Source organism: Fistularia commersonii, chromosome 21, assembly GCF_037954325.1.
Source record: "Fistularia commersonii isolate RoL2024-O1a breed Wild chromosome 21, RoL_Fcom_v1.0, whole genome shotgun sequence".
NCBI lineage: Eukaryota > Metazoa > Chordata > Actinopteri > Syngnathiformes > Fistulariidae > Fistularia > Fistularia commersonii.
Genome location: NC_141304.1, coordinates 14,248,461 through 14,276,247, shown reverse-complemented (window position 1 = coordinate 14,276,247; position 27,787 = coordinate 14,248,461). Strand labels below are relative to the sequence as shown.

At 48.7% G+C, this 27,787-nt stretch overlaps 1 protein-coding gene across 2 annotated transcripts; it reads left to right on the top strand.

Annotated features, from left to right (window-relative positions):
- The first annotated feature begins 939 nt into the window (after positions 1 to 939).
- LOC147222401 (RNA-binding protein Musashi homolog 1-like) lies at positions 940 to 23,647 on the top strand. Of its 2 annotated transcripts, XM_086167823.1 has the most exons (14): positions 940 to 1,281; positions 1,887 to 1,927; positions 2,552 to 2,633; positions 2,763 to 2,847; positions 11,881 to 11,922; positions 12,727 to 12,819; positions 17,244 to 17,292; positions 18,548 to 18,630; positions 18,719 to 18,836; positions 19,683 to 19,763; positions 20,168 to 20,224; positions 21,417 to 21,476; positions 22,817 to 22,971; positions 23,087 to 23,647. In XM_086167823.1, the coding sequence occupies exons 1-14, from the start codon at positions 1,217 to 1,219 to the stop codon at positions 23,126 to 23,128; spliced, it is 1,053 nt and encodes a 350-aa protein (XP_086023949.1). In that variant the 5' UTR covers positions 940 to 1,216; the 3' UTR covers positions 23,129 to 23,647. The 2 variants fall into 2 exon arrangements, with proteins under 2 accessions (XP_086023949.1, XP_086023948.1); XM_086167822.1 differs by lacking the exon at positions 940 to 1,281 and having other exon boundaries at positions 1,638 to 1,927.
- Positions 23,648 to 27,787: the final 4,140 nt, after the last annotated feature.

Sequence of the window (27,787 nt, the reverse complement as noted above, 5' to 3'; positions counted from 1 at the left end):
CTTTTTCAGATTTCACATTGACACCATTACAAACGGGTTCCGTACTGAAATAAACACGTTGCAAAACGCGACCGTAGGACGGTTCAATTCCGACGAGGAGTTTGCATGTTCATGACGTGCGGATGTTCACCTCTTACGGGTGATCCGGCCCGTCGTCCAATCGCGGCTCCGGCCCGACCGCGACCCCCCCCCGGCGCAGGATAGATGACGGATGAATAAATGTAAACAAATCGCACCGGTCAAGCTCCTCCCCTGCAGGCTGGCTTTTGCACGGACAAGGGAGTTCATTCCAAATAAACATATGTATACACGTGTGGGGGAGTTTTTTTTGAGGATTTAATAAAAAAAAAAAAAAAAAAAGCGAAGACGGATCGCTCCTCGGCCCGTACTCCACCCCTCCGCCGAGTTTCATTAAACTCGGCCCGGCCTTATGTAATCCTCCAGCACGTCGGGCGGGCAAACACACGGAGCCGAAAGGCTAATTTCCTCGGTAATAAACCGACCCTTTTGGCAAAGAGAAAGCGGGAAGACTCCGCCGCCGCCGCCGTCTTAACTCCCGGCGACCATCTTGGGTCGAATCCGTCGCCCTCCTTAACATTTGACCTCTGCCGCTGTGCAGCGGCGGCGGCGGCGGCGCTTCCCAACTTATTAACGTCGACTTAATTTGAAAACACAAGGCGAAATTCCACCATTTGCACATTTGCATTCTCACTCCCATTCGACTCCCCCCCCCCACAGAGCCCCCCAACACATCACAACGCAGCGTTAAGAGAGAAAAAAAAAAAAAGAGCTCTCACAACATTCAAAACAGGCTTTAATGGACCACGCTGTCCAGACCAGCCAATGGCGAGAGGCGGGAGGGAGAGGAGAGGAAGAGGAGGAGGAGGAGGAGGAGGAAAGAGAGAGAGAGAGGGAGAGAGAGAAAGAGCGTGCATGGAGGCGGCAACGTGCAGGAGGGAGGGAGGAGGTCCGAAGCTGGGGTAGGCTACGGGAAAACGAGGTGGGGGCGGAGCTTCTTCCTGTGAGCGCGCTTGTGTGTGCATGCATGTGTGTGTGCATGCATGCATATGTGTGTGTGTGTGTGTTTCCTCGCTCACCCCTCCTCCTATTAACCCCCCCCCCCCCTCCCCGCCCCTGAGTCTGGAGCAGCAGCAGCGGTGAAGCTCCACTGCCTCTCCTCGCCTCTCAGTGCGGGAATCCAGCAGCGGCGAGCGGAATGGACGCGGAAGGGAGCCCGAGCAGCCTGTCCTCCGGCACGGACGCCTCCCCCCACGACCCCTGGTAAAAAAAAAAAAAAAAAAAAAAGCCGCCCTCCACCCCCCCCCCTCCCCTTCCTCCACCCCTCCTCCACCTCCACCCCCCCCCCCCTCTCCTCCAGCCGGGGCCCGGTCCCCGGGCCCGGAGCCTCCGCCGCTCCGACTCCGAGTTCACCTTGGACTTTCGTGGAGTTCAGTGCGGGAAGCGGAGCCGCGCCGAGACAAAAGACGAGCACGCCGTGTGCGTGTGAGCGTGCATGCCTGCCTGCCTGCCTGCGTGTGTGTGTGTGTGTGTGTGTGTGTGTGTGGGATGGATCCACTCAGCGGAGGAGACGCACCGCTGCTCCGCTTCTTCTTCTTCTCCTCCTCCGTCCACCTCGATCTTCTCCAGCAGGCCAGCTTTCGCTCCAAGTTGTCCACCATCCTCTGGAGAAGCTTCTGCTTCCTCCTCCTCCTCCAGGGGATTAAAACGGCCCGACTGGCCGATTGGTGACTTCGCAACATGGCCGATGCTTTTTTTCTTCTTACTTTATTGATGCATTATTACCCCCCCTCCCCTTTCCCTCCCTCCCACACGCAGACGTGCGTGATCCTGCGTGACTCTAACCGCCTGTGTTTCTCCTCATCCAGCAAAATGTTCATCGGCGGTCTGAGTTGGCAGACGACGCAAGGTGAGCCGTCCCGCACGGAATGAAAGGACTCCTGTCCCACGCACACGCGTACACGCACGCCCCCCCCCCCCTCTTTCTCTACCCCGACTCGACGTGGCGCGATCGGAACACGCGTGGAGTTCGGAAACAGTTAAAACAGCGGATCGCCCCCCCCCCTCTCCACACACACACACACACACACACACACACCCCTCCCACCCGGGGGATTTGGACTCGCCGAGACGCGGGGAGATTAACGCAGGAAACGCGTGCACGTACGACCACACGTCCGTTTCTGTTATTATTATTATTATTATTGTTATTCCCGCGCTTGCGTGCTTGCATGCGTGTGCCAATTCGTATGTGCACAGCGATCGATTATTGATCCCAGAAGTTGCGAGATCGTATCGGCGTGCGTGTGTGTCGTCCGTTTATTCTAAGAGCCGTGCGCGCAGGCGCACAAGCGCGTCCCCGCGTCCAGTTCCCGCGATGTCAAAACAGCAGCCGTCACCGGAGCGGAGCTTTGTTTGTGGCCTAGCCGGGAAAGAGGGGTGTGTGTGTGTGTGTATGCATCTGTGCATGTGTGCATGTGTGCATGTGTGTGTGTGTGTTTGCCTTGCTCAGTGCTTGTCTCCTGTCCCGCAGAGGGCCTGAAGGAGTACTTCTGCAAATTCGGGGAGGTGAAGGAGTGCATGGTGATGCGGGACCCCGTCACCAAGAGGTCGAGGTGAGGCGGCCATCTTTTTTTTTTGTTGTTTTTTTTTTTGCCCCCCCCCCCTGCCCCCCTCCCTCCCCTCCAGCTCCTAACTTGCCCTTCTGCCCCCCCACTCTTGCCTCCCCCCCCTTCCCTTTGCAGGGGCTTCGGCTTCGTGACGTACGCGGAACAAGCCGGCGTGGAGAAGGTTTTGGCGCAAAACAGACACGAGTTGGACTCCAAGACGGTGAGTTGAGACCCTCACACACACACACACACACACACACACACACACACACGATTCCGTGTTGCCTCCCCCCTCCCGTTTAACCTCCCACCGTATGGCTTGTAAAGTTGAGTATTACATTTTGCCCCCCCCCCTCCTTGGCCTCCTCCTCCTCCTCCTCCCCCTCTCTGCTCATTTCCCCCTCCAAATCCTGGTTCAGGGCGCCAACATGAAAGCGTTCTTTCTTGGTCTCCATCGCCATGGTTACCTGGGGGACCTGAATGGGGGCAGGAGCCCCTGCAGAACCCCCCACCCCCCCCCCCACCCAACCCCCCACCCTCGCGGGGGTTTATGCATAGAAGCTCTCCAGCGTCTTTCCTCCCCTTCTTCTTCTTCTTCTTCTTCCTCTTCTTCTTCTTCTTCTTCCTTGAAAACAACAGTATGGTTTTTGCCGCGGCGTCTCTGTGGGTTCTCCAGTTAGCGGGAAGGAAACCGTTGTGTCAGTGGTTCTTGGAGGTGTGTGTGACGTTCCAGACGAAGCTTCCTTCAGCTTTTTGGAGGTTCTGGAGCGTCTCTGTTGGGTTTTTCTCCGGTTTTCTGTCTCAAATGGTCGGGTCGGAGGTTCGACCACCCACCCCCCCCTTGCCCAGATGGGAATGCGTGTGTTTTGGCACGTGGCTGTGGTTCACACACACACACACACACACAGGAAGCCCCCCCCACCCCCTTGAAGGAACCGATTCATGTAGGCTGTCTCACATTTGAATATCTATGAAGGTGTGAAGGTTGCTGTTTTGGTCATGTAGATGGTCGTAGATGGAGCGGGGACTGGGTGTGTCCTTCGTCGGTTTGGGGCCTTCCGTAAACACACACACACACACACACACACACACACACACATGCACATAAACGCGCATGCATGCAGGCAAACACTAAATAGGCTCATTTGAGAGTGAAAAGCAGCGGTGTGGAGAGGCGGCGAGGGCCGGGAGCAGAGGGAGGTGAAGTTGGTTAGTTGTTGGAGCGAGCCTGTTGCCGGGGGTGACACCCGGCCGCAGGAGACGGCGCCGGAGCTGCACAGCCCGATGGGATTTACGTCGCCATAACAACTTCGGCGCCGTTGCGAATTAACCGTCAAACACTCGCAGGCACTTTAGAGTAACGACGAGTCTCGTAGCTTTGGGCTCTGAGCTGTTCTTTTTTTTTTTTTTTTTTTTTTTTTTTTCCGCAAAAGTCCAGATATGAGCAGTTTTATGTTTGGAGATAATTGATCCCTAACGCGTGGATGAAACGACCCGTTCCCGCTTTCACTTTTACAACTTTTCTCAAAAGAGAAAACATAAGAAATAATCCTGTGAGTCACCTCACCTCCTCCTACCGGTCTGAAGTGTGTGTTTGTTGTGAACCTCGGCCGGCGAGGTCAGGCGTCGGGGGCCGATAAACGGAACGGCGTAATGGCGACTCCCAGACGCTGTGTGTGTGTGTGTGTGTGTGTGTCTGGGGGGGAGTCTGGAGGAGGAGACGTGACATTTCATTCAGAATCGCGCTCGCTATCGTCGGCCTCCTTCCCCAAAATTCTCAGACGAGGACGCGCGGGGCTCGACGCGTTGAATGGTACGTCGATAATTCGGATTGCGGATAAGGCGGATTGCGAATTTTAAAAAAAATGGCGCCGCCGAGCAGAACCAGATGTGGCGATTTAGCATTTGGCGAGGAAACGTTTGGATATCATCGCGTCGGCTAACGGTAACACCCGTTTGTTGGCGTCGGGGCCTCCGCTAACCTCCGGTAACCCCCGTGACACGCGGTATTTTAGCATTCACCTTATTTTCTGGAAAGACGCCATTCGCCGGCGTCACTTTGGGACTTCCCCTCCGCAGACAGACGAGGATCAGCATTGTTTGATCAGAAGGAGACGTGAGGAAGAGCGGGAGAGAGGTCTTCCCTGGAATGAGGAAGAACATTTGATGCCGTTTTCTCTCTCTCTCTCTCTCTTTCTCGACCCGCCGTTTCCAAGCGAAACCTTTTTCGGTGAGAAAAAGAGGCTGCGAGGCATGAAACAGGAAGGATAAAGACGTGACATGAAAGGGATGTCGGAGATCAACGGAGTGCAGTGTGAGGACACGTGGGGGGGGGGGGGGGGGGGGGTTCGGCGGCGGAGATGAACGCCACATTAACAGGTGCAAGGTCCGCGGCGGAACCGGCTCAGCTCGGTATTAAACATTTACAGTTCTGTTACATCCAGTAGTGCATTATCCATTTTTTTTTTTGAAAAAAAAGCACCTGTGCACGTGGAACGGCCGCACACAACAATAGAGAGGTTATGTTTTGCTTTAAGAGAGCGGTCTGCTAGATTTCCTGTCGGGGCAGAGTGCGGCCCCGGGGCGGCGGCGTGCCGCTTTTCTGGACACAGAAGAAGGGCACAACTGGTATTTGTTTTCTCGGAGAAATCCCGCGTTGGAAGCGGCAAAGAGGAACGACGAGATCAGGCAGATACCCCTTTGAAAAACGCCAACGCTTCTTAGACGCGCGAGGATTAAGTCGGGTTTACCGCAGATTCCAGAGCGCTCGCCGCGTGTTTGCGGGAGACGCGATCCGCGACGGAGGTTGCCGAGACGGTTTTTCTCATTTGGGGCTCCGCGAGGCGTCTTTTTGCGTCACCGAATGGCCGAACGTCGGCCATCTTTGACGTGCAGCAGGCAGCATCTGCCCCATCTGCCTGTCGTTAGCTTCGGAAGCGGCGCGTTATTTTGGATTTTGTCATTTTAAGGTTTAACTTAAGGGGGCCCAAAACTGTCCCCGACAGCGATGGAGACACGCAAACGTTATTTTCTTTTCATATCATTTGTTATCTGTTGCCCCGCGTTGGAACTGATCATCCGGTCATGAGGCAGTTTTTCTTTCCTTCTTTGTTTTTGTTGAATTTCTCCGGAGTTGAGGCGCTTTGTGGTTGCGGACTTAAAAAGCGACTTCATGCCAGTCTGCCGTCGAGTGGTTTAAAAACAAATCGGTGAATCGTTTAAGGGCTGCAGTTCAAGCCGAAATAATAAACTAAACAACAAGTATTTCAAAAAAAAGGATCCCTCCTTTGTCAGACTTCCGACCAAAAGGCTATTTCTCGGAGGACGTTCTAATATCCCGGATTCGCCGACTCTTTAACTCGTGGTAAAGAAACGCTAAACGCACGGGACGAAGAACGACCCGTTCCTCGGTCGGCTATGCAAGTATGCTACATGCTCGGCTAACGGCCGGGGCTAACGTTCGGCCAATGCTAACGTAGCGTCCGTCCCGCTCCTTCTTCGGCGGACACCTGGCTGTCTGGGCGTCTCCACCCCGGCTCCCGTTCGGAGATTAACGGTTAACGCTGACGTGGACAAGACGGAGCAGATGGATGAGTGAAGGTGGAGGAGGAGGAGGAGGAGGAGGAGGAGCGGCGGCGCGGTCGTGCTGTAATTAGTATAGATCTGAAAAAGCAACTAATCGGATTGAAGGAAGCAAACTGGATTGGGCTTCCGAGGTCCGCGCTCGGCCTCAGATCTGGGGATAAGCGGGACGGCTCTCCCCAGGTGGATCGGGTGTCTTCTCCGAGCGCCACGTGCGCGCCGTCCACCGACGTCACGGCGGGCCGGCCTGGCGTGGCACCGGCGGATCCGGGAGCCGGGGTCCGGGCCGGGTGCGCGAGTGGGTGGGAGTCCTCATTAGTCGGCTTCGTTAACTAATTACCGTGCCATTGTTCAGATGTGCTGGCTCTTCTCTCCATCTTTCGCTTCGTCGTTCTGGAGCTCTCCCACCCTCGCGCTTACACGCCAGCTCCTTTTGTGTCTTTGCGTGTTAATAGCTTTTTGTTTGGCTTATATTGATTATATTGTCCTAATGGGGCGGCCGGCAGCGCCGTCTGTCCGTGTGTGACTCGGCGGGTTCGTCCGACTTGATTTCTGCGTTTGAGGCTTAGAAAAATAGGACCGGTTGTCAAGTTCGGACCTTTGCGTCCGAACGGGCCTGAAGCGGTTTTTCTTGTACTTCTCCAACGGTTCTCCTAAACAAAGCTGACCTCGTGTTCTTCCAAGATCCGGGCTGCTATTTGTTGACCATTCAGACCGGTTGCCTTGGCGTGGATGAAGGTACAGGCAGGAAGAGGGACTTTTATAGAATTATCTTACCGTCCCGCCAGCGGGGTAACTATTCTCCTCATCAAATGACTGAATTGATTTTTAAAAAAAAAAACTGGGGGGAAAAATGTCACTATCAATCTGACTAGCTTTAAAAAAATGAATCTGAAAATCCGCACAAAAATCGTCTCCAAAAAAAATCCAACAAATTAACAATTAATTGGCAAAAACGTACCGAAGAATAAATAAAAATAAACGACCGGGTAAAAATGATTTTTAGCAAAAGAAAAAAAAAAAACAAAACTGAAAATCACCCGAGGTGATATTTCTGCGGATGGAATTTCCGCTGACACAAGCAATAATTCACGTTGGAATTAGAACCCTCGACCCGAGAGGCAAACCGTTTTCGTTATTGGCTCTGGCACGTTCCGATATTTGTTTATTTATGAGAATGCTAACCGTGCTCCGGACCCATCCGTTTTCTCGGTATGGCCCGGCCTTATTATGTCACGGCGCGCGTCGCCACGGGTTTATTTATGCATTTTTTTTTGTCCCGAAGTGTTACATTAATACAATCGCGCCCGGGCCGGCCATCCCCGTGCGTGTTATTGTTTATGTTTGCGCTAGATTACGAGGGGATGTATGCGTGCGTGCACGGCTGCGTGCCTGTGGGTGCAGCACGGGAGCCCCAGTTCCTCTCCGGGCCCATCTGTTTTGTACTCTTTGTCCTGTTAATTAATGAAATCAGAGGGGCTGCCTGCTGGGACGGCCCCGCTGCACCGCCACGCCGGACAGGCCCACTTTCTCATGGGCCGACTCTGTTTTCCAAATGAATGCCTTCCCTTTCTCTCTGTTTTTTCTACTTCACCCCCCCCCTCTCTCCTCCTCCTCCTCCTCTTCTCCTCCGTCGCTCTCCACGCCATCCGCTCTACCTATCTGCGCGGGTTCTGGCTGCAAGTTGTTTTTTTTTCTCCTGTGTGTGTTGATTTGACGTTCTTTTTCCCTTTTTTTTTTTTTTTTTTTTTTTTTTTTTTTTTGTGTGTGTGTTTTTCAGCGCGTCGCACCGGTGGACGCGCCGCCGGGCCACGTCGTGAGGTGACTATCGGTTGTAGATTAGTTTCCTTAAAAAAAGCTAAAACCACTAAAAATCGTACCATAGGCTGTGCTGTCACTGCGCTGCGTAGACGGAGCGGGCGGAGGTTGGATGTCATGAAGCAGGATGTTAGTCAGAGCATTTCACAAACACTCAGCTATAACTCTCACTGTATGGGTGGGGATTTTTTTTTTTTTTTTTCCCTCCACCTTTAAAGGTTTAACTTCTCATATGGGGGAGCCCGATTGAGACGGCAACATCGTTGAGTCACTTCTCAAATGTCAGCCCCCCTCTGTTCCAGACGTGAAGAGCTATTTCTGAGTGTTGCAAACAGTGACCTGGCTAAGCCATTTTACTTTTGCTTTGTGGCCTATCTGTCTTCCTCAAGGCTAATCCACCGGTCCGATAGATGCTTTAGTTCTCATTTATCTTAGCCTCCCTCTCGAGTACGGCCAGATGTAGAAATTACATTTTAGATACATTCTGTTTTTTCGCTGGAGTGGAATGATTTTTTAACAGCATGGCATGACTGTAGCCATAGTAGCGCCGCTGCAGATGCATTAGGCCTAACCTAGTCTAGCTGGTAACCTTTTTAAGAGCTCTCCACTGAAAAAAAGCAACATATTGGGTGTGTTTGTTTTTGTTTTTCCGACCGACGATTGCTAAAGAACCCCCGAATGAAGCCAAATGCGATGATCTGGTATCTCCCTGTTAAATATCCGCCGCTGCCACATAATGGCCCGAGGCGGCTCCTGTCCTGCAGCCTTGTTAACACAGTTAAAGGCAGGTGGGGTGACAAATTCACCGGGGACTGTTACCTCTCAGCAGGCTCTCGTCGGAGGTTGAAAGAGAACACGTTGCCCGTTTCCCACGAGTGTTTCGGTAACCAGGAGGTATCATTATCATTAAAAAAAAAAAAAAAAAAAAAGACAAAGCCTCAGCCAAACCCGACGTGGAGCCAAACAAGACCTCCGAGGTCCACAAAATTTAATGGACTCTTCTTTATCACGGGCAAACGGAGGTTTGTTTTCTGCCGTATTAAACCGGAAAATGACATTCAGAAGTGGCGAGTGTTGAGATGCGGAGCCGTTGATTAGTTTGGACCTGAGATTAGCTCTGGGTGACTCCAAAGCAGCTGTCAGCTGCTTTTTAAAGGTGACCATCAACCTTCATTACAGCCTCTTTCCAATAATTATAACCTCAGCCATGATAAACAGCTAGAGTAAGTTTTGCAGCGATCCGTTTGCAGATGTAGACCTCGCGTCGCATTTCTGTATTTAAAATTATTAAAAAATCGATGCTTATTGATATTGCGCGCACACACAGGTGAGAACGTAGCCTTCTCGGGAATTACATCACGGCTCATTTTATCGTGATTTCGTTTTCCCTCAAAGGTCAGGTTGACACTCGTGCTTCGGCCACCAGAGGCGTTTTTTATTATATCGCAGTTTTTGCTTTTTTTTCGGGGGGGTTGGGGTGCTGGCGATCGGACCGAGGTGAAGTTACGCCGTGTTGCATTGATTGCGGTTTCCCTCTTTGCGGCGGCGGATCCCGACTGTGACATCGCGCCCCGGAATACGACGCAACATGCTATTAGCTTCGAAATCCGTCTTAGCATGATGCTAATCGCTATTTTGTTCCCCCTCCATCAGTGAATTGACGTCTGTTTATGTATATTACGGGTGGGAGGATAGAGGTAAATTAGCAACTTTGAAATTAGCCTCAAGATCAGCAAGAAACGATGAGCGCGTCATTATTCGGGTCGGCCTTCCTCGATGCATCCACGGGTTAGCTTTCGATATCAGAAAGAATATTCTTTGTCTTTTCTTGTCTCCGAGCCCCGATTTGAGCCGGGGAAAATGCAGCCGCCGTGCAGAAACCACACGGCGCCAGGCTGCACCTCTGCATCGTTAAACCTGACCCAGAATTCCGCCTTGTTTCTCACGAGCGTCGTGCCGTCGTCGTGGACGGCGGCGCTGTGTGTGTGTGTGTGTGTGTGTGTGCGCGCGCCCTTGTCACCTCGGTATTTTTTGCTCCGACCAGCTGGAGGTGACATGATTCTTCTTGTCTTTGTCCCACTTCAAGGTGCAATGTTTTTCCGCAATCCTTCCCCAAGGGCGATGCAGCTGCATCTTTTGGTAGCGCGGCGGCGGCGGCGGCGGCGGCGTCGCGCTCTCCAAGCGGTGGTAAATCTCAGCCACTTAAAGGTCCTCCAGGATATTTTTGTCTGTAGATTTGTCATCAGAATGGAGAAATTACCGCGGGAGAAAGATGAGGGGATTGTTTTGGAAATCTCTTGTCTGCATGTCACGTTATAAGTACGTATTCCTCGCCATCTGGCGGCCCCCTTTCAGCGGCCAATATCAGTTCAATAACTCCGGCTGCACGAAACACAAGGGGTTTTCTTCACACATCCAATTATTAGAACAAAGATGGAACTCTAAGACCGTAATACACTACAAGGTTCCGTGACCTAAAATAATCTCTCTCGTAGGCTCGAGTGAGAATAACACCAGATTCCGCACACATTTAAAATGCCAGGCCAGGCTTTGCATATTTAGCATTATTAAAGGCCAGCTCATTCAAAACTCATTTGCTTCTAATTTTATCTATAACCTTGACCGATGCCGAGACATTCCACCGGGGAGAAATATGGATATAGTCGAATCTGGCTAATCCAAAATGGAGGTTGGTCGGATTTGCGAGGTTAAAAAAAATGTATATATATATATATTTATATATATACCTACAGTATATCCATCTGCAACATGTCGGGAGTCTCACATGTTGGTTTTTGGACGTGTCCTTGCTTAGTTCGCGTCGAAGCTGCATCCAGTTGTGTCTCTCAACACGTGTGTAAAAATAATTTGCGCGCTTCAGAGCACGTATTCATGTGTGTGTTTTGTTTGTGTTTGTCCGAGGCGGTGCGTATGTGGACTTTTTTTTGAAGGGGCGGGGGGTGGAGGGGTGTGTGTGTGTGTGTGTGTGTGGGGGGGTTACGCGTAAACAAGGCTCTACTATACATGCAGGCAGATTAGCATGTGCTCTATTTCTGGACACACTGGCCTTCACATGGCTTCTGACTCGGAGGCTCTGCAATTTAGCTAATTCTGGTTTATTGAAAAATTGATGATTAATTGATTCCTGCAGGGACATTCACGCTTAATGGCTCAGCCGCCGGGGCAGGTCGAGATTCGCTTCCCCGGACTCCACGACACATATCAGTGGGAATCCCCGGTTGAACTTTTACATAACAATTCAAAGATGCTAATAATAATAATAATATCACATAACCTGTGGGTATTAGACGTCTGCAACATTTTGAATGCGTTGAATGCGGTGCCTTTTGGCAAACTAAAGGAAAATAACGTGAAATGAAAACATAAACAAGTCGTCCTTGCAGCTCACGGGGGATAAAACCGTAGAAAATGATCATAATCTCACAAATGAAACGTTTACTAATCCTGATACACCTCATCGCCGGTCACGCCTCCGCGTCATCACGTGACCCGGCGGCGCCGCCTCCCCGCCTCCTCGGCGTCGAGCACGCGGGATTTTACCTCAAATATTTATCCGCTGGGGGGTTCACCTGAAGGACACCTCTTTTTTCTGCCACGCTCTGATCACATTTATAGCTATTTTTGGTTCGGTTGGGCCCAATCTGATCCGCCACGCCGGGCGGCGTTGGTCGGGGGGGGGGGGACGACACACACTCCGTGGCGAAAATAAGGGAACGATGCTTCTTCAGATTTATCCCGCGTGCCCTTCGGGCTGCAACGGCGCGTTGCTATGACGCGCCCCATCATTCTTTTCTTACCAGTTTTCAAATCTCCACTCTTCTCTTCCTCACAGATTGATCCAAAGGTGGCGTTCCCCCGGCGGGCCCAGCCTAAGGTGAGTGCAGACGGAGCGGGTTAACGCCATCGGGGACGAGGGGGTGGGAGTGGATGAAGTCGTGTCACCTCTGATTGCCCGACGCCGGTTGGCCGGCCGGTCGGGATTAGAGTCCGAACACGTGACCGAGGCGGGCCGGGAATACAGTTGTCGAGCGTGGCGGCGTGACCCCGTGACACCTCTGGAGACAGTTGGACGGTACAATCCTCCCGGTCCTGGCAAAAACATTTGGAAATGGCAGGGAAAAGCAAAATGTCCTGCATAAATTGGATTAAAAAAAAAAGTTTTTTCGATTAGCTGGAAACGACCTGAAAAGAAAAATGGAAATTAAATTAAAAGAAAAAAAAAAATACGGTGAAAAATAATCTTAAAATGACCTAAGAATAAAGAATGCGTTTCTTGAAAAAAAAAAAAAAAAATGAAAATTCAAAATAAATCTGAAAATGAACAGGACTCAGTAATTACAGCAGACAGATGCAGAAATGTCCTGCCAGTGGAACCGTTGCTGAAACAGAGCACAGAAAAATCATGTAAACTGATATCTGGACTGATGGTGACCCTGTGCTTTGCTTTACCCCGCTCACCTGGACACACACACACACACACACACACACGCACATAAACACACAGACCTCGAACAAAACCGAATTAGCTTGAATGCTCCGAATTACTTTCGGCAAACTCTGTAATTAGATAAACACCAACCGCCCAAAAGTCTCTCTATCACTACCATCTCCCCCCCGCCTGATTTAATTACTGGAAAACTGCTTTCTTCGTTTTTTTTTTTTTTTCCCGTATTGCTAGCTGGTGACCAGGACAAAGAAGATCTTTGTCGGAGGGCTGTCAGTCAATACCACCATCGAAGACGTGAAGCAATACTTCGACCAGTTCGGAAAGGTAAACGCGACGCAGATGCCAAGCCGCCGTCTGTCTGTGTTGTCGCCCCCATCTTTGTAAATACTCTGGAATGGATTATGCACCTGTTATAGATTCACCCCTTTTCTCTGCGCATTCAAAAAAAAACCCCGCAGACGCTTCCCTCGTCGAGCGGCACGGAAAGTACAAACGCGTCTTAAAAGTCAGATTATCGGCGAGCGAGAAATGAAAGGGGACGGAAAGAAAGAAAAGATAGAGCGCTTTGTTCATCAGTGGTTCTGCTCTGCCAGGTACAACATTTAATTTGTAGGTTAGTTTATCTCCACGGTGGCTGTTTTTTTTTTTTTTTTTTTGCTCTTTTCTGATGTTATCTTGCATTTCGCTGGCTCCCGCATTCAAACCGTGTCCTGCTCAGCTCCTTTGAATGAAATTTGGTGAAAGGCAAACACATGCTGTGGAGACAGATGAGTGGCTGGGGAGAGGGAGGGAGGGAGGAGGGGAAAAAAAAAAAAAAAAAAAAAGGCAGCGAGGGGAAGGGAGGGGGGGGGGAAAGAGGAAGATGGCGGGGGACTGAAAGGGAAGAAGCAACCCCCCATAGAGTGAGAGGGAGGGGAACTCGGAAGGGTTGAAGGGCAGAGAAAAGGAGGAATGTTGAGATAGCGAGGGAGAAAAGTGACTATGAAACGGAAAAACACCCAATATGATGGGCTGTAAATGCAGCAGAGGAGCGAGCATGCGTGCGCCGTCGGCTTACTTCGGAGTTAAGTACACTTTAGGAGGGTCGGGAGTGTGTTTAAGTAGAGTTGGAGCTTTTTAGTCGCAGCTAATCAAATGCAACAGCTGCCCCTTCACCACACACACACACACACACACATGCACACACTCCCCACCTTACCCAAAATCACAACCTCAGACGCCTCTCCCATCCCACACACACACACTGTTCCAGTCCCTCTCAGCCTGTTGCCGTGGTGACCTGCTTTTCCCCCATTGTCCCACTGTAATCCAGTGTTTTTTTTGTTTTTTTTTGTTTTTTGTTTCCTTAAAAAAAAAAAAAAAAAAAAGAAGTGTGTGTGTGTGTATTTGCATGAATGGAAAGAAGCGGTGTGTGTATGTGAGTCTTGACGCTGCGAGAGGAGCTGAGGCTGCATACATTAGACTGGATGGGGAGCAGCCAGCGGTCCGTCCGTCACAACCGCTGACCGAGTGTGTGTGTGTGTGTGTGTGTGTCGGCTGTCTGTGATCAGGCGGCTCGCCGTCTAATAAAAGTGAGCATCGCCGTATGAGGCGGGGCCGTAATGGGCCGGGACCACGTGAACGGCGCGACCTCCCTCTCGCGTCGTGTCTGGCTCTTGTTTTCCCCCCCAGACGGGGCCGTATTTCCATATTTCAGGTGCTGATGTAAATTTGGGTAATGTCAGAGCCGGCCTGGTCGGCGCGGGCGGCTCCTGATGTATTCCTCGGGAGGTGGATATTACGATGCGCGTCGTGTTTTGTCACCTTGTGCGTGTGTGTGTGTGTGTGTGTCTAGCGGCTGTTTGCCACTCTGTGCCGAATCCCTTTTCGCCGGTGATTACATGCACTCGTATCTAAGACAGCGCTCCCTCCGCGGGATGAGGGAATATTTGGACTGTTTGGACACGTGAGACCAAAGCTGTATCATGGATAGCGCCAATCCCACAGTGCATTCCTGCTGAGCGGGAGGTATTTCTTGTTTATTATCTGAGCCTGGTTACAAGGTGCAGGTTGGGATGGATTGGCGCTCAGTGTCCTGTTTATTTTCATAGCGTGGCACCGCCTCTGAGGGAAAACACAGAATGCACTATGCATTTTCTACAACTCTTTGATGAAAGCTCCAGTTTGTTGTTTTTAGCATACTTCTGAGAGCGGCCGCGACGAGAACGGCTCCTTCGTTGATACGTCAGGTGCCCGTTTCGCGAGGAATCGGAGGAAAACCCAGCCGGTCGCTAAGAAAACGTGTGAGAAATCGGTCGGACGAGGGGAATCAGATGTCTCGTAATCCCTCCTCGCCCCGACGGGGCGTCGAGGACGTCTCCCTGCCCTCTGGCCGAGGGTGAATGCCGAGTCTGTCCGTGTTTTTAACCGACGAGGGGCGATAATAAGCATTTAAGGCCTCTCGTTCTGGCGTCCCGTCCGAACCGAATCCCTGTGTTTATGCCTTAAGATTGCCATAAATGGGGGGGGGGGGGGGTGTAAAATTCCCCCCGTTTTTTTTTTTTTTTTTTTTGCATAAAACTCCGGATACACTTGAACAGGCCGGAGCAGTGAGTGTAGGAAGATGAGAAATGCAGCGCGGACAGGGCAGACGGGAAAAGTTGGGACTCCACTCACCCATGTGAGCTGGCAATTAGGAGGCTTGACTGAACACTTTGTCTGCTGGCCTGTTTAGAGAGAGAGGGAGAGAGAGGGATGTGAGGAGACAGCAGGGAAAAATGTGAATGCCACCTTTTCATAAGCAAAAAAAAAAAAAAAAAAAAAGAAGAGGAAGAATGTAATGGACTTGTCAGCTAACGCTTGTTCTTCAGACAAATAACTGCAGCCTTCATTAAAAGCCAGATGCACTTATTTAAACCCCGCTCCGGCGCCGCCCCCCGAACGCGCCACAACTCCATGAGAATATGACCTTAACTTTTTTTTTTTTTTTTTTTTTTTTCCTTCCCGCACTCTGCAGCGAGTGCTGAGTAGTTAGCGACTGAGCCGCCGCTAAGCCAATCTCAGACCCCCACAGCTATCCAATCAGATTGTCTTACAGCACCCCGGGGCAGTGGACATCGGAGATCGTCTTCTTATTGGTTTTGGCAAGGGCAGGGGTGCCGGTGCGCGACCACGGCATAAGCCTGCGCACGTGACAGGATCTCCCCCGAGACGGCGCACCATTTTATTCCCATACAAGACACGGGCGTGCTACCGTAGCGCTAGCCGTCCGCCATCCCCTCTCCGGAATAGACGCTGCTAATGCTAACGGGGGCGCTATCGGCGCGTGTAACCTTACTCTTATGATAACATGTTGGCTCGCAGCTGTCTGCTCACTGTCCTGCACCGCCGCGCTCTGCTGTGTCATTGAGTTTGGAAGACCGGAAGAGCGGAACGCAGGAGGGGAGGATGGAATAAACTCAATGAAGGACACCGAGGGGAGGGGTAGCCGCGTGCACGCGCTCCCTGCCGCGCGCGTGTGTGTGTGTGTGTGTGTGTGGTGGGGGGTGCTGTATGTCGAGAAGGATGAGGGTAAAAAGGGTCAGGGAGATTGCAGAGGCAACCTTGATCTTCTCTCTTTCCATCGTCATCTCATTTAGCGATGAAAACCCCGCTTTTTCCGATCCGGCGGGACGCACGTTTCCAGCCGGCCCGGAGGCGCGTGTGTTTTTCATCCGAGGTAAAGGTTAGAAATCGGATGGCCTGGTCATCCGGAGGCCTCCGCCGCTCATGTTACGCTGGTTTGGGTTTCAGCGCGGCGGCCCAATGAAAATAGCCGTGCAGTCACACCTCTCCAATGTAAAAAGTGCCGTGTTGCAGATTTCCTGGTTTTAGCAGCCCCTCCCCGCCTCGCGGGGCGGAAGGGGAGGGGAGGGGGGGTTCACTTAATATCGGAAAACAAACAGGTTATTTCCACGAGTGATGATCCCAGCCTTGGCTCCCTCGTGCCATCGGGGCTTCGGGAGATTGAAGCTGCAAACTTTCCCTGCCAGTGAAGGACGAGTGCGGGTGAAAGGCGGAGGAGGAGGAGGACGACGAGAAGAAGGAGGAGGTGGGAGGTGGGGGTTAATGAATAGGGCGGCGGAGCGAGGTGCAAAAAGAGAGCGCAGGGGCGAATAAAAGGAGAGCGTGTTGACCGAGTGTTCCGTTCCCCACCTCTGATCCCAAATCTTCATCAGCAGAATTTAAGTCTTCATCAAAACTTTATCTTTTAAACCTCGTTATTCACTCGGCTGCCAAATACCCTCTCCCTCGGCTGTGCTCGCTGAAATGTGTTTGGTCGGCGGGAGGCGGAGGAGGGCGGGGGAGGGCGCGGGGTGGGGGCCGCGCTCCTCTAATTGAAATTCTTTACAAGGTCTCCATGGAAATTGTAAACTTTGTAGAGGGGGGCCGAGTGAAAGGGTGGCGGAGAGGAAAGGCGGCCATGACGGGAAACTTTCCCCCCGTTCGATGGTTTAATTTCATATATCTACATGCATTCACACACACACACACACACACACACACGAAACTTAACCCTTCACATCTTCCTCTTTCTTCTTCTCTTCCTCCTCTGTCACCTGTCGCCCCTCCCTCGCTTCCCCCCCCCCCCCCCCCACGCCACCCTCTCCCATCTGTTTTCCCCTCTCGCCTCGGAAAGCGGCGGCGGGGACAATGGCGCCCCATGCTGTGTAATGATGTGTGTGTGTTAATATGTCCGAGCTCATCTATTCGCCGCTTTGTTCTCGCAGGTCGACGATGCGATGCTCATGTTTGACAAAACAACCAACAGACACAGAGGTGCGTATGGCAACACACACACACACACACACACATGCATTATGGTAATATGTGCTGGCACACTAAGTTGTGAAAGAAAGACGGGAACAAAGAGGCAGAAAAGGAGGAGAGAACCCAGAAGCGGCGCGGTGAAGTCACTTGCTGACGGAGGGTCGAACCCTGTCTAGAATTTCTCCTTTGTCGCTCCCCGTCCTCCTGCTCCCCCCCCCCCCCCCCCCCCTTTCATTTGTCTTTGTCAGCGAGAGGTGGCCGGGCCCACCGAGGCTCGCGGCGAAGGGTCAGCCTGTGTGTGTGTGTGTGTCGGCAAAGTTAACCGCGGCAGAGGTAGATAGATGTGTGTCGGTTACCGCGCGGCGCCACGCCCCGCCGTGCCCCTCCGGATCGCCGACAGCTGCTCCGTCAGCAGCTCGGGATGACGTAAGTCCCGTGTCATGGGCCGCTCGCGTCTTGGCGGAGGCAGCGAGGAAGGCTGCTTAATGAGACAGTCACTTGGATCTCCGTGCAACGGCCCCGTCTTCCTCTTTCCTCATCCTCGCCCCTATTAATCCCGAGTTTTGAAAAACCCTCCCTGAGAATTTAGAAAGATATTACGATCCGACACGCGCGTGACAACTTGGGTAATATAGCTGTATTTATATCTATTAAACGCTGTTAGACTCAGGACACGTCGCACGCGTAATGTTTCCAATATCCCGGGAACGTCGAGTGAAAGGGATGCCGGTGGAAAACGGCGAGAGAGGATATAATATAATAGTGGCTGCAAGTAAAAAATGAGGATATTATGCAAAAAAAAAAAAAAAAAATCAAAGGGGAAAAAAGTTGGTGATACTGTGCCATTTTTCTTTTTATACCTAAATGCGCGCCCATTTAAACAAAAATTGAACTATTATTGTTTTCGATAAAAATCATGGGTGGTAATCATGTCATAATATATCATTATTATTATTATTTTCATCAGTCAGTCATTATAATAATAATAATAATGATAATAATTGATAGGAATTATAACACTAGTAATAATTTCCGCATTATTGAATGAATAAATTATTATCGATGTTATCCCAGGGGTACATGGAGTTAATTTATTTGGTTTGTATCTGACATCTGACCCAAAGTGATTTTGTAATATATTTATACCGGACCTCCGGGGTATTGGATTTTTCCTGTTATTTGGGAGCCGCGTGCCAAAATGGCTGCGCTGATTGTATCCAGACTATAAAAGCCCGTCACGTTGCCTTCTGCTTTTGTCCCCCAGGCTTCGGTTTTGTAACATTCGAGAACGAAGACGTGGTGGAGAAAGTTTGCGAGATCCACTTCCACGAGATCAACAACAAAATGGTAACGTTTTTTGCACGGGGTTTTCCCGTCCCGTCGGCGTCCGTCCCCGTTCTCGGCGCCCGCTGAACGCCGTCTTTTTTGTCTGCAGGTGGAGTGCAAGAAAGCGCAGCCCAAGGAGGTGATGACGCCGACGGGCTCGGCCCGGGGCCGGTCCAGAGTGATGCCCTATGGGATGGACGCTTTCATGCTGGGCATCGGCATGTTGGGTAAGACCCGGGATAGCGTGCGTCTGGGGCTTTAGCATTAGCATTAGCATTCAGTGTAGTAAATGTGATATCGGGAAGGTCGGGCTTCTGTCACGACGGGGCTCGAGAATACACTAACTTTTTCCGGCCCACCCAAACATTTCCATCCTTTAATTGATTTCTTATAAACGTTCGACCGCACCAGACTCACCATCTGCTGTGACGTGGAAGCTCGACGCACGCCGTGACCTGTTTATGGGTTGTTTTTTTTCCCCCTCGAGGCCAAATCCGGTGGACCTTACCGGCCCCTCGGAGTGTTTTTACACCCGTCTATTTACTGCACAATAAAACACATTCAAGGTGCATTTAAGATTTAGAGGTCACAGTCACACAGCGGAATAAAAATCCTCATTGAGAAAAACAAACCAAGAGCAGAGTGCCATCTACTGATCTCTGGCTCCCCCTGGTGGACTGTCGGGACAGCAAATGTGCAGGCATCGGCTCCCATTCTGCAGAGATTTTACATTTAAAATTGAGTTGAAAACTCAGATAAATAAAAACATAATTTCCTGCAAAAAAGCTGCAGTCAAACCAATTTCCTGTTATCACTCCTTATGGATGTATAGCTATGTTTAATTGATTTTAACAACAGACGTCAGCGCTACTTGCTAACACCACAATGCCGTTAACCTAACTGATGTTTTTGTGAACAATTCAATGTAAAAAATGTCATTTTCTGCAAAATGAGAATTTCATTTTACACTTTTTCAGAAATACTGAAATGCACTGTATTGTAACAGCGGCCTCAGTGGGCTCCCATCCATCCCTCCGTCTCCCGCTGAGAGGAGTTTCCTTTTTTCTCGTCAGGCTATCCAGGGTTCCAGACAACAACCTACACCAGCCGTAGTTACTCCGGGATCGCACCCGGATACACCTACCAGTTCCCAGGTACGTCCTGAAAATGAAATGTCACTTTGTACTCGATGGGAGAGGTGTGTGGGGTCACATGTCCACACACACATATGCGCCCGCACGTAATTAATCGCGTTGTCCTGAAATCCTCCCGTCGATGTCCCGCTCCTTTCTATTATTTTTATCCCGGCTTCCCCTCGTCGTCCTCTCTTGTTTATTTTATCGGCTCGCATCGCCTTCCTTTGACTCGGCCGCGCCGCCCCTCCTTTTTCCTCTCCTCCCCGCTCCACCTTCCTGCTCGTCCTCACAAAAGATTCTGCCCCGCAAAAATAACTTTTTTGTCACTTTCATGTTTCGCATCCTGCCGAGACGAACTGTATTTACAAAGTGTTCTCTCTCTCTCTCTCTCTCTCTCTCTCTCTCGACCTTTTTGCCTCCAGAATTCCATTTAGAGAGGACCCCCCTCCTGACATCGTCTCACCCCCCCGAGCTGGCAGGTCAGTGCGCTCCTCCCCGGATCCCCATCAGACCTCCTTCCGTCACCAGAACATCTCTTTTAACGTCCAGTTTCCGATAAAAAGCCGACGTTTTGGTTTCTCACGTATTTCAGGGTTTTTTTTTGGGGGGGGGGGGATCACCAAGTCAGGGGTTTTCTAAGTTTGCAGCTCCGGCAAAAACATGAGCTCAAACTATCCCTGCTAGTTGTTGGCAAATATTTTGTGCGCACACACACACACACACACACACACACACACACATAGCGGATCCGCGATGAAGGCAAAATAAACGGTCTTCTGATCATTTTCGCTTTTTTGATCACGTTGTTTAACTTTGTGAGAATGTTTTTGACCTCCCGGTGTTACTTTTACGTAACGTCGGTTTACACACATTCGTGGATTTCTGGAAATCAGACGACAACAGCACCATCTGCAACCCGCCCAGAACACACAACACACACACACACTTGGTGATCTCTGTATAAGAGAAACAATTCGACGCGTCGGGGGGGATACACTTTGGCAAACGTGTTTCGTTATAGGCTGTTTGCTTTACTTATCCGGTCCCGGGGAAAAGTGCAGGTCCGGCTCCCCCTATCAGCGCCTCCCGTTAATTGCCGAGTAGCTTGTTTGTTTAGTTTCTGATCATAATGTTAAAAGACAACAACGCGATGTTCCACTTGAAAAAGCGGCGAACGCTCGCAGCCCGCCGCCTCATCCCGGCTAAAAACCAGCCGCTCGCTGGAACTTCATTAGCACGGAACGGCCGCGGCAGAAGGATCCCGTCTTCACATTCGCAACCGAAATATCAAAGTATCTTTCTTCAGGTGTCGTCAGGGTTGGAGGGGGTGTTGCGTGGACGGTCCGTCCATCACCTCCTGACAGAAGGGATATCGGTTTCATAACAAGATGAAACAAAGGGGTGCGATCAAAGGGTGCAGAGGCGTATTTGTTACCATCGAAAAAAAAATCCCTCAACATGTTAATGATTTTAGCTTTTCTGTGACGCCTCTATTTATAAATCATGACTTAGCATCTTTAACTACTGCCCTGAATTCTGATCTTCACGCAGAAAGGTTCACCCGTTTGTTAAACCCCGACCCTGTGTGAGCGGATGATGATTTTTGGGCAAAAAAAATGCGATGAAATATACGGATTGGTGATGTAACCGTTCATCTGCTGTTCCCCTCAGCCATCCCCCTGACCGCTTATGGACCAATGGCAGCCGCCGCCGCCGCAGCAGTCGTTCGAGGTACGTGTGCGCAATTTTAGACCGAAACTAAGATTTTCACGTAAAGGAAGGGGGAAAAATAAATGTTGCACGGATCTGTCAGGGCAGAAGGATTTGTCACCTGCCCGTTTTGACAAAAAGGTGAAAATAAAACAGCGGCGGCGTCGTTTCAGGAAACGTTAACTAGCTGTCTTTTTCAAATCTGAAAAAAAAAAAACAAAACAGAAAACACATTTTCACCTCCCCTGTTTTTGTCATATGAGGTCGTACCTGCGATTGTTTTGACTTTTTGTTCTGGAAACCAGGAGTCGCTACAACACCTCTTCCTGTTATCTCCTCCGACCCAAAATAACCAGAACACATCTGTTGTAATAGCAGAAAGGCCGGGCTTAAAGCTTCCCCCGCTTTCCAGCTCTGCGGCTGTTATTCCCCACTGTTGTCCCCAGTCCTCGTGGATTCTCTGGTATTTGTAACCGGACAATCGAAAAACAACAAAAACAAAAAGTGAAGCTGGTGAATTCCAATGTACAGCGATCTTCACGGGCCCTTTTGGGGCGGCTTTTAAAAGCTGTAAGCACAGAAAACAAGAAGGAAAGAACCAAACAAATCTATGACTTCAGACGCCGATTAAAACGTCGCTCAAAAACCCAGATTACGACGTCCGCGGCGAACAAACATTGTTTTTTCCTGATTGTCGGCAGCAACGTGTATGTGCGTGGTGATAAGGAACACGCAATAGATAGAGTTAACTACAATTAATAGTTTTCTGTTGTGTAAGCTCCCGGCAAGGAAACTGTCCTGCAGGTCCGTAACTCGTGTTATTGATGAGGCCCCGTGTTTATCCTGCAAAAAACAAACATCAAAATGGCCGCCGGTCGTCTCTTTGTCACAACAGTTTAGGTGCAGCGACGGACGTGAAATGCAAAGGTGTTTCGGCGGCATGTTTTTAATTGTAAACCTGTCATCGGGCGTCCATTTTCATTTTTATAATTTGAAAAAAAAAAAAAGATCCGACTTTGTTTTCTGACGCCAACGGCAGTCGAGGACTTGACGGACATGTTATCTGCTCTGACGTTTTCTCAATTCGACATCTAATGAAATGATGAAATGATTTAACTGTTAAAAATGTAATTCGTCTGGAACCGCCCTCACACACACACACACACACACACACACACACACACACAACCTGGAAGACGTTCTAGCTCCAGACATTTCCCTGGCCTTAAATCCTGCTCTTGTCAGTGTACTTGCATGCTTGCCCTTAGGTAAAGTACAATGGCCTCCTTTGACAAATAAAAGAATATTTTTAGACGTCTGTGTGTACAATGCCCTCTAGTGTTGTCTCCTCTGTCTTGCAGGCTCCACCCCTTCACGCACAGCTGGTTTCCTGGGCACCAGCAGCCCCGGACCAATGGCTGACTTGTACGCCGCAGCCAATCAGGACTCAGGAGTCAGCAGCTACATCAGCGCTGCGAGCCCGGCCCCCAGCACAGGGTTCGGCCACGGTCTAGGAGTAGGTCATTCACTCTGTCACCACACACACGCTGACCATAAGCATGCCCATTTGTGCACACACAATAAATAGAAATTGCACTAATGTGTGTGTTTGTGTGTGTGTGTGTTCCCAGGGTCCTCTGATTGCTACTGCGTTCACTAATGGCTACCACTGAGAAGACTCAGGTCGCAGAAGGTTTGATGGGCTCTCCGTTGCCGAGTAGCGAATCAAAATGCTGGGTGCCCCACTGACGGCACAACCTGATTGGCTGGCTGCAGGTTCTCCTGGGACGTCCCGGCTCCCTGCGGCTCCACCCACCGACTGAATATCTTTTTAAAAAAAAACAACAAAAAAACCCGAACTCTGTTTTGCTATACTAATCTCACTTTAGCATAATATTCCCGCCTCTCTTCTGTCGTCCTCACACAGCCGAGCAATTCGACTTCCCGTGACACCGTTTCTCTTTTTTTAAACCGGAAGGAAAATTGCGGGGAAGAAAAAGAAAAAAAAAAAAAAAAAAATCTGAGGAAAAAAGTTTGTCATCACTGAAAACGGACAATATTTTTTACTCCTTATTATTTCATTTCAACATGTTACGCCGTTTCACCTACAAAAAATTCCCGCGGGGGGAAAACGCCGTCGAAGAGAAAAAAGGCGTTTTCTCCCCCCCCAAAAAAACCCAACAAAACAAAAACATTTTTAGCATCACAACGAACAAATCCGACAAAGTGTCATTTTTTTTAAACATCACGGAAACATTGAAAAAAAAAACCAACAAAAAAATGTATATTTTGATAGTCTTTAAAAACAAACCTTTGTAATATTGTTATTAATATTGACATAATAATGATAATCTGTGAGGTATTTTATTCTGTAATTGGTTTTAAAGCAATGTTTTTATGTCTTCCTGTAAGATATTGTACATAGACGTCGGGGCGGGGGTGGGGTGGGGTGGGGTGGGAGGTTTGGGGGGGTGGGGGGGGATGGAGGGACTACTGAACCAGCTGGCATGTCATTGGTTGGTTTGGGAAAAGGGTTAACAGCAACTCGACTGGATGTCATCGCTCTCACATCACATCTCAGTAGGGTTTCATCGGCATCCATGGGTCCTGTGTGTGCGGCACCGGCCAGTCGCTGGCGGTCGAGGAGAAACACCTCAAAGAGTTGGTCTGGTGTTCAGCTAGTTTTTTTTTTTTTTTTTTTTTTTTTTTGTTAAAAAAAAAAGTCATCGCTTTGCTTTGGTTGTGGAGGAAAAAAAAGCAACAGTGACTTCTTTTTTTTTTTTTTTTAATTTTTTTTAATAATCCAATTTCCAACGAAACGGTGAATCGGATCTCCCGCGCCGTCTTGGAAATCTACTTAAGGTCGAGCGATGGGATTGCGGAGGTATAAACGACCTTAAACAGGAGAAATTTGGGGTTGGTGGGGTTGGGGGGGGTTCAACTTGACTTTTTTTTTTTTAATATCTTTTTTGCGCGGTTCACCTCTTAATTATTATTATTATTATTTTTTTTGGTTATCCATTTTTTTTTTTTTTTGGAATTCTTTTACGTGGTGTTCCGCCGCGAAAAATAAATGAAGGACATTCTCAGAGAAACAAATGTAGTAAACATCACGATAACGTTCATGTCCTCCGATCACGACTGAAGGTGCATGTGGATCGCGTCTGAGTGTGTGTGAGTGTTTGTGCGCATACATCACGGTGTAATATGGAACTACTTGCGGCAACGAAGGAGCGTTTCTGTTGCCCCGTTTTTTTTTTTGGTACTGAATCAATCGCCCTGTTCCATTTTGGTTTATCTGCCCGCCCCACCACCCCATCTCCATGCTCTCGTCTTCATGGGTTTGTGCTCCTCGACCTACGACATGTTATTGAATATATATCGTTGCTGCTCTGTGTAGTGGTGAACAGAGAGGAGGGGGAAGTGGGTGGGGATGGGTTTGGACAGGGAACCTGAAATGTAACAGGGTCTGCTCCCAGCCGGCTCTGACGAAAAAAACACTGGCTGGCAGGAAAAAAAAAACAAACAAAAAAAAACAACAAAAAAACAAACAAAAAAAAAAAAAACACAAAAAAACAAAACAAAAAACAGCCAGAACAAATTCAACACGCGCTAAAAATATATAAAAAAAAAAAAAAACAAAACAAAAAAAAAAAAACAAGTAGCCTGTGTGATAGTTCGGCGCAGCGAGACACTTGAAGTAACTTCCTGCTTCAGCCGGTACGTTCCTCCGTCAGGCCGGCCGGGACACGACATTAAACTACTGCTGGACACCAACACTGTAACTTTTTAACTTACAATAAAGCAATAAGTTATTTTTTACCTTACAAATGAAAATAGTACTAATATTGGTAAAAAGCAGACGACGTGTGGATAATTCTGCGGCATTAAGACTTATTTTCAGAAAAAAAAAAGAAAGTATATTTTTCTGTTTTGAAATCTTGTTCCCCTTGTATATTGAGTTTAACAATGTCCTTTTGTGTTGATGTAAGGAAAAGGGCCAATACTTTGAACGGAGCTTGTGGCTCCACAAGAGGTCAGTTAAAGATTTGGGACATCCCCCGCCAAGCTTTACAGCAATGATTTTCTTATTTCCTTGTTTTTTTTTTTTTTTTTTTTTTGTTGATGTTTTTTCTGTTTTGTTTTCGATTATTTCGATTTTAAAATCCTAATAAATTATTCTAAAGTAGTTGACTGATTTGATTTTTTCTTTTTTTAATATGGTTTATTCTCACATTGAAAGGCCTGGAAGTTTGTAAAAAATAAAATAAAATAAAAGCCCATAAACAAAAAAAAAAAAAAAAAAAAGAAGCTAAATTTGAGTCTTAAATTTAAATTTGTATCATTCATTTATCCTGCACTCAGAGTTGCAGGGAAGGCTTGAGACACTCAACCATTGACTCTCCTTCACAAATATAGATATTTCTTCAGGTGAAGAAATTGAAATCGACTAGATTTTAACAAAAATGCACCAGGACCTGGATGACTGAGAACCTCCAGTCATATACAGGGCTGTCTCAGAAAATTAGAATATCGTAATAAAGTTCTTTATCTTCTGTGATGCAATTAAAAAAAACAAAAATTACATTTTCAGTATATTCTAATATTTTGAGATAGGATTTTTGAGTTTTCTTAGATGTAAGCCATAATCAGCAATATTAAAATAATAAAAGACTTGCAATATTTCAGTTGATTTGTAATAAATCCAGAATGTATGACGTGTTTGTTTTTGCAATTGAATTACAGAAGATAAAGAACTTTTATCGCAATATTCTAATTTTCAGAGACAATCCTGTAGACACATACAACCATTCACCCTCTCATTCACACCACTGCCATCCAGGCTCTCCAATGAGCCTCCTGCATGGTTTTGGACTTTGGCAGGAATTCCGGAGAACCCTGAGGAACCCCACGCAGACACGGGGAGAACATGGAGAATCCACACAGAAAGGCAACCATGTGGGAATCCAACCAGAGACCTTCTTGCGGTGAGGCGGAAGAGACGCTGACCACTGCGGTGTAGCTTATTTACCAATTTTATGCTTCTATATGGCCGTGTATACTGTGTTTATATATACTGTGTTTGTATAGACAGCTATATACTTTCCCTCTCTGAGTTTTGCTGCAGCTCCACAGACAGATCCTGTCCTGCCGCCGCCGACGGATCGTGTTTATGGGAGTTAAAGTCCTATTAAACCAGGAGAGCACTTGGAAAGTGCAGACCTCCGCCGAGGCCAAGAGCCCACTCTTCACAAAATTCTGCCTGTTAATGATGCCGGTCCCGAGAAAATGGCTTGATTTATTCATAAGAGCCCATGTAATATTTCCTAAGAGAGCGATGAAAAAAGGGGAAAAAAAAAAAGCTTGATCCGGCAACATCAAAGAGAGTTAAAACATTTTCTTGATCTGTCGTTGGATGGAGTTTCTCCAGGAGATAACGCTCATCTTTGCCGGCAGTCGCTGGGAAATCCTTCGATGACGCGTTTGTTTTGTCACGTCGACGTCGACGGACAAACTAACAAGCCGGCGGCTCCCTTTGCAGAGCGCAGATATTCGGCAAGAGGATGCACAGCTCCTTATTTTAGAAATGCACAATGTCTGAGGTCGATGTCCGACACAGTCCGAACAGAGAAAACAGCGTGCTGGTAGTGCAAAGAAAGCCAAAAATCTAGAAGAAAAGGGAGGTTTTCCACAAACACCTTCCCTCCTCTCCTTCAAAAACTTAGAAAATCAACCAACAAATAGCCGATTACGGTGGATTTATACATGCGTGCTGTGAAAAATGGCCCGGACGCTGAGCTCTTCCTCACCGTCCACGCCCTGAATTTGTCACCGACGCCTGAGAGCCACCCGCCGTCGACACGGCAAAGATAATTTAAGATAAGATAAGATAAGAACAACTTTAATAATCCTTTAATAAAGAAAATTGTTGTGCCAGAGTTACAGAAAATATAACAGTAATAAATAATAAAAAGAAAAGGCAGAATTAGGAGTAAAATAAACTATAAACTATAAAGTGTCTCAGTGAAACTATAAAGTGTCTTAGTAAACAAGTGATAAAACTATAAGTGTCTTAGTAACAAGTGAGGTAAGGAGTGCACAATAGTATGATAAAGGAAAAATTGTAGTGTAGCTGTTATGAAATGAAATATTGCACGGTTCTGAATATTGCACAGAATTTGGTTTCACGATTAAAAAAACGAGGAAGCGTCCAGCCAGAGAGTCAGGTGACGGTTTCTAGTGATGGCTGGCGAAATGTAAGACGTTCCAATGGAGGATCAGACCCTTGTTTACTCTGCTAATAGCGCACACACACACACACACACACGGGG

Bases quoted from the DNA above. Each gene is read 5' to 3' on its own strand.
- LOC147222401 (XM_086167822.1), top strand. From the start codon at position 1,759: ATGGCCGATGCTTTTTTTCTTCTTACTTTATTGATGCATTATTACCCC. The intron at 18,631-18,718 runs GTAACGTTTTTT...TTTTGTCTGCAG, and splicing joins ACGAGATCAACAACAAAATG to GTGGAGTGCAAGAAAGCGCA. The intron at 20,225-21,416 runs GTCAGTGCGCTC...TGTTCCCCTCAG, and splicing joins TCACCCCCCCGAGCTGGCAG to CCATCCCCCTGACCGCTTAT.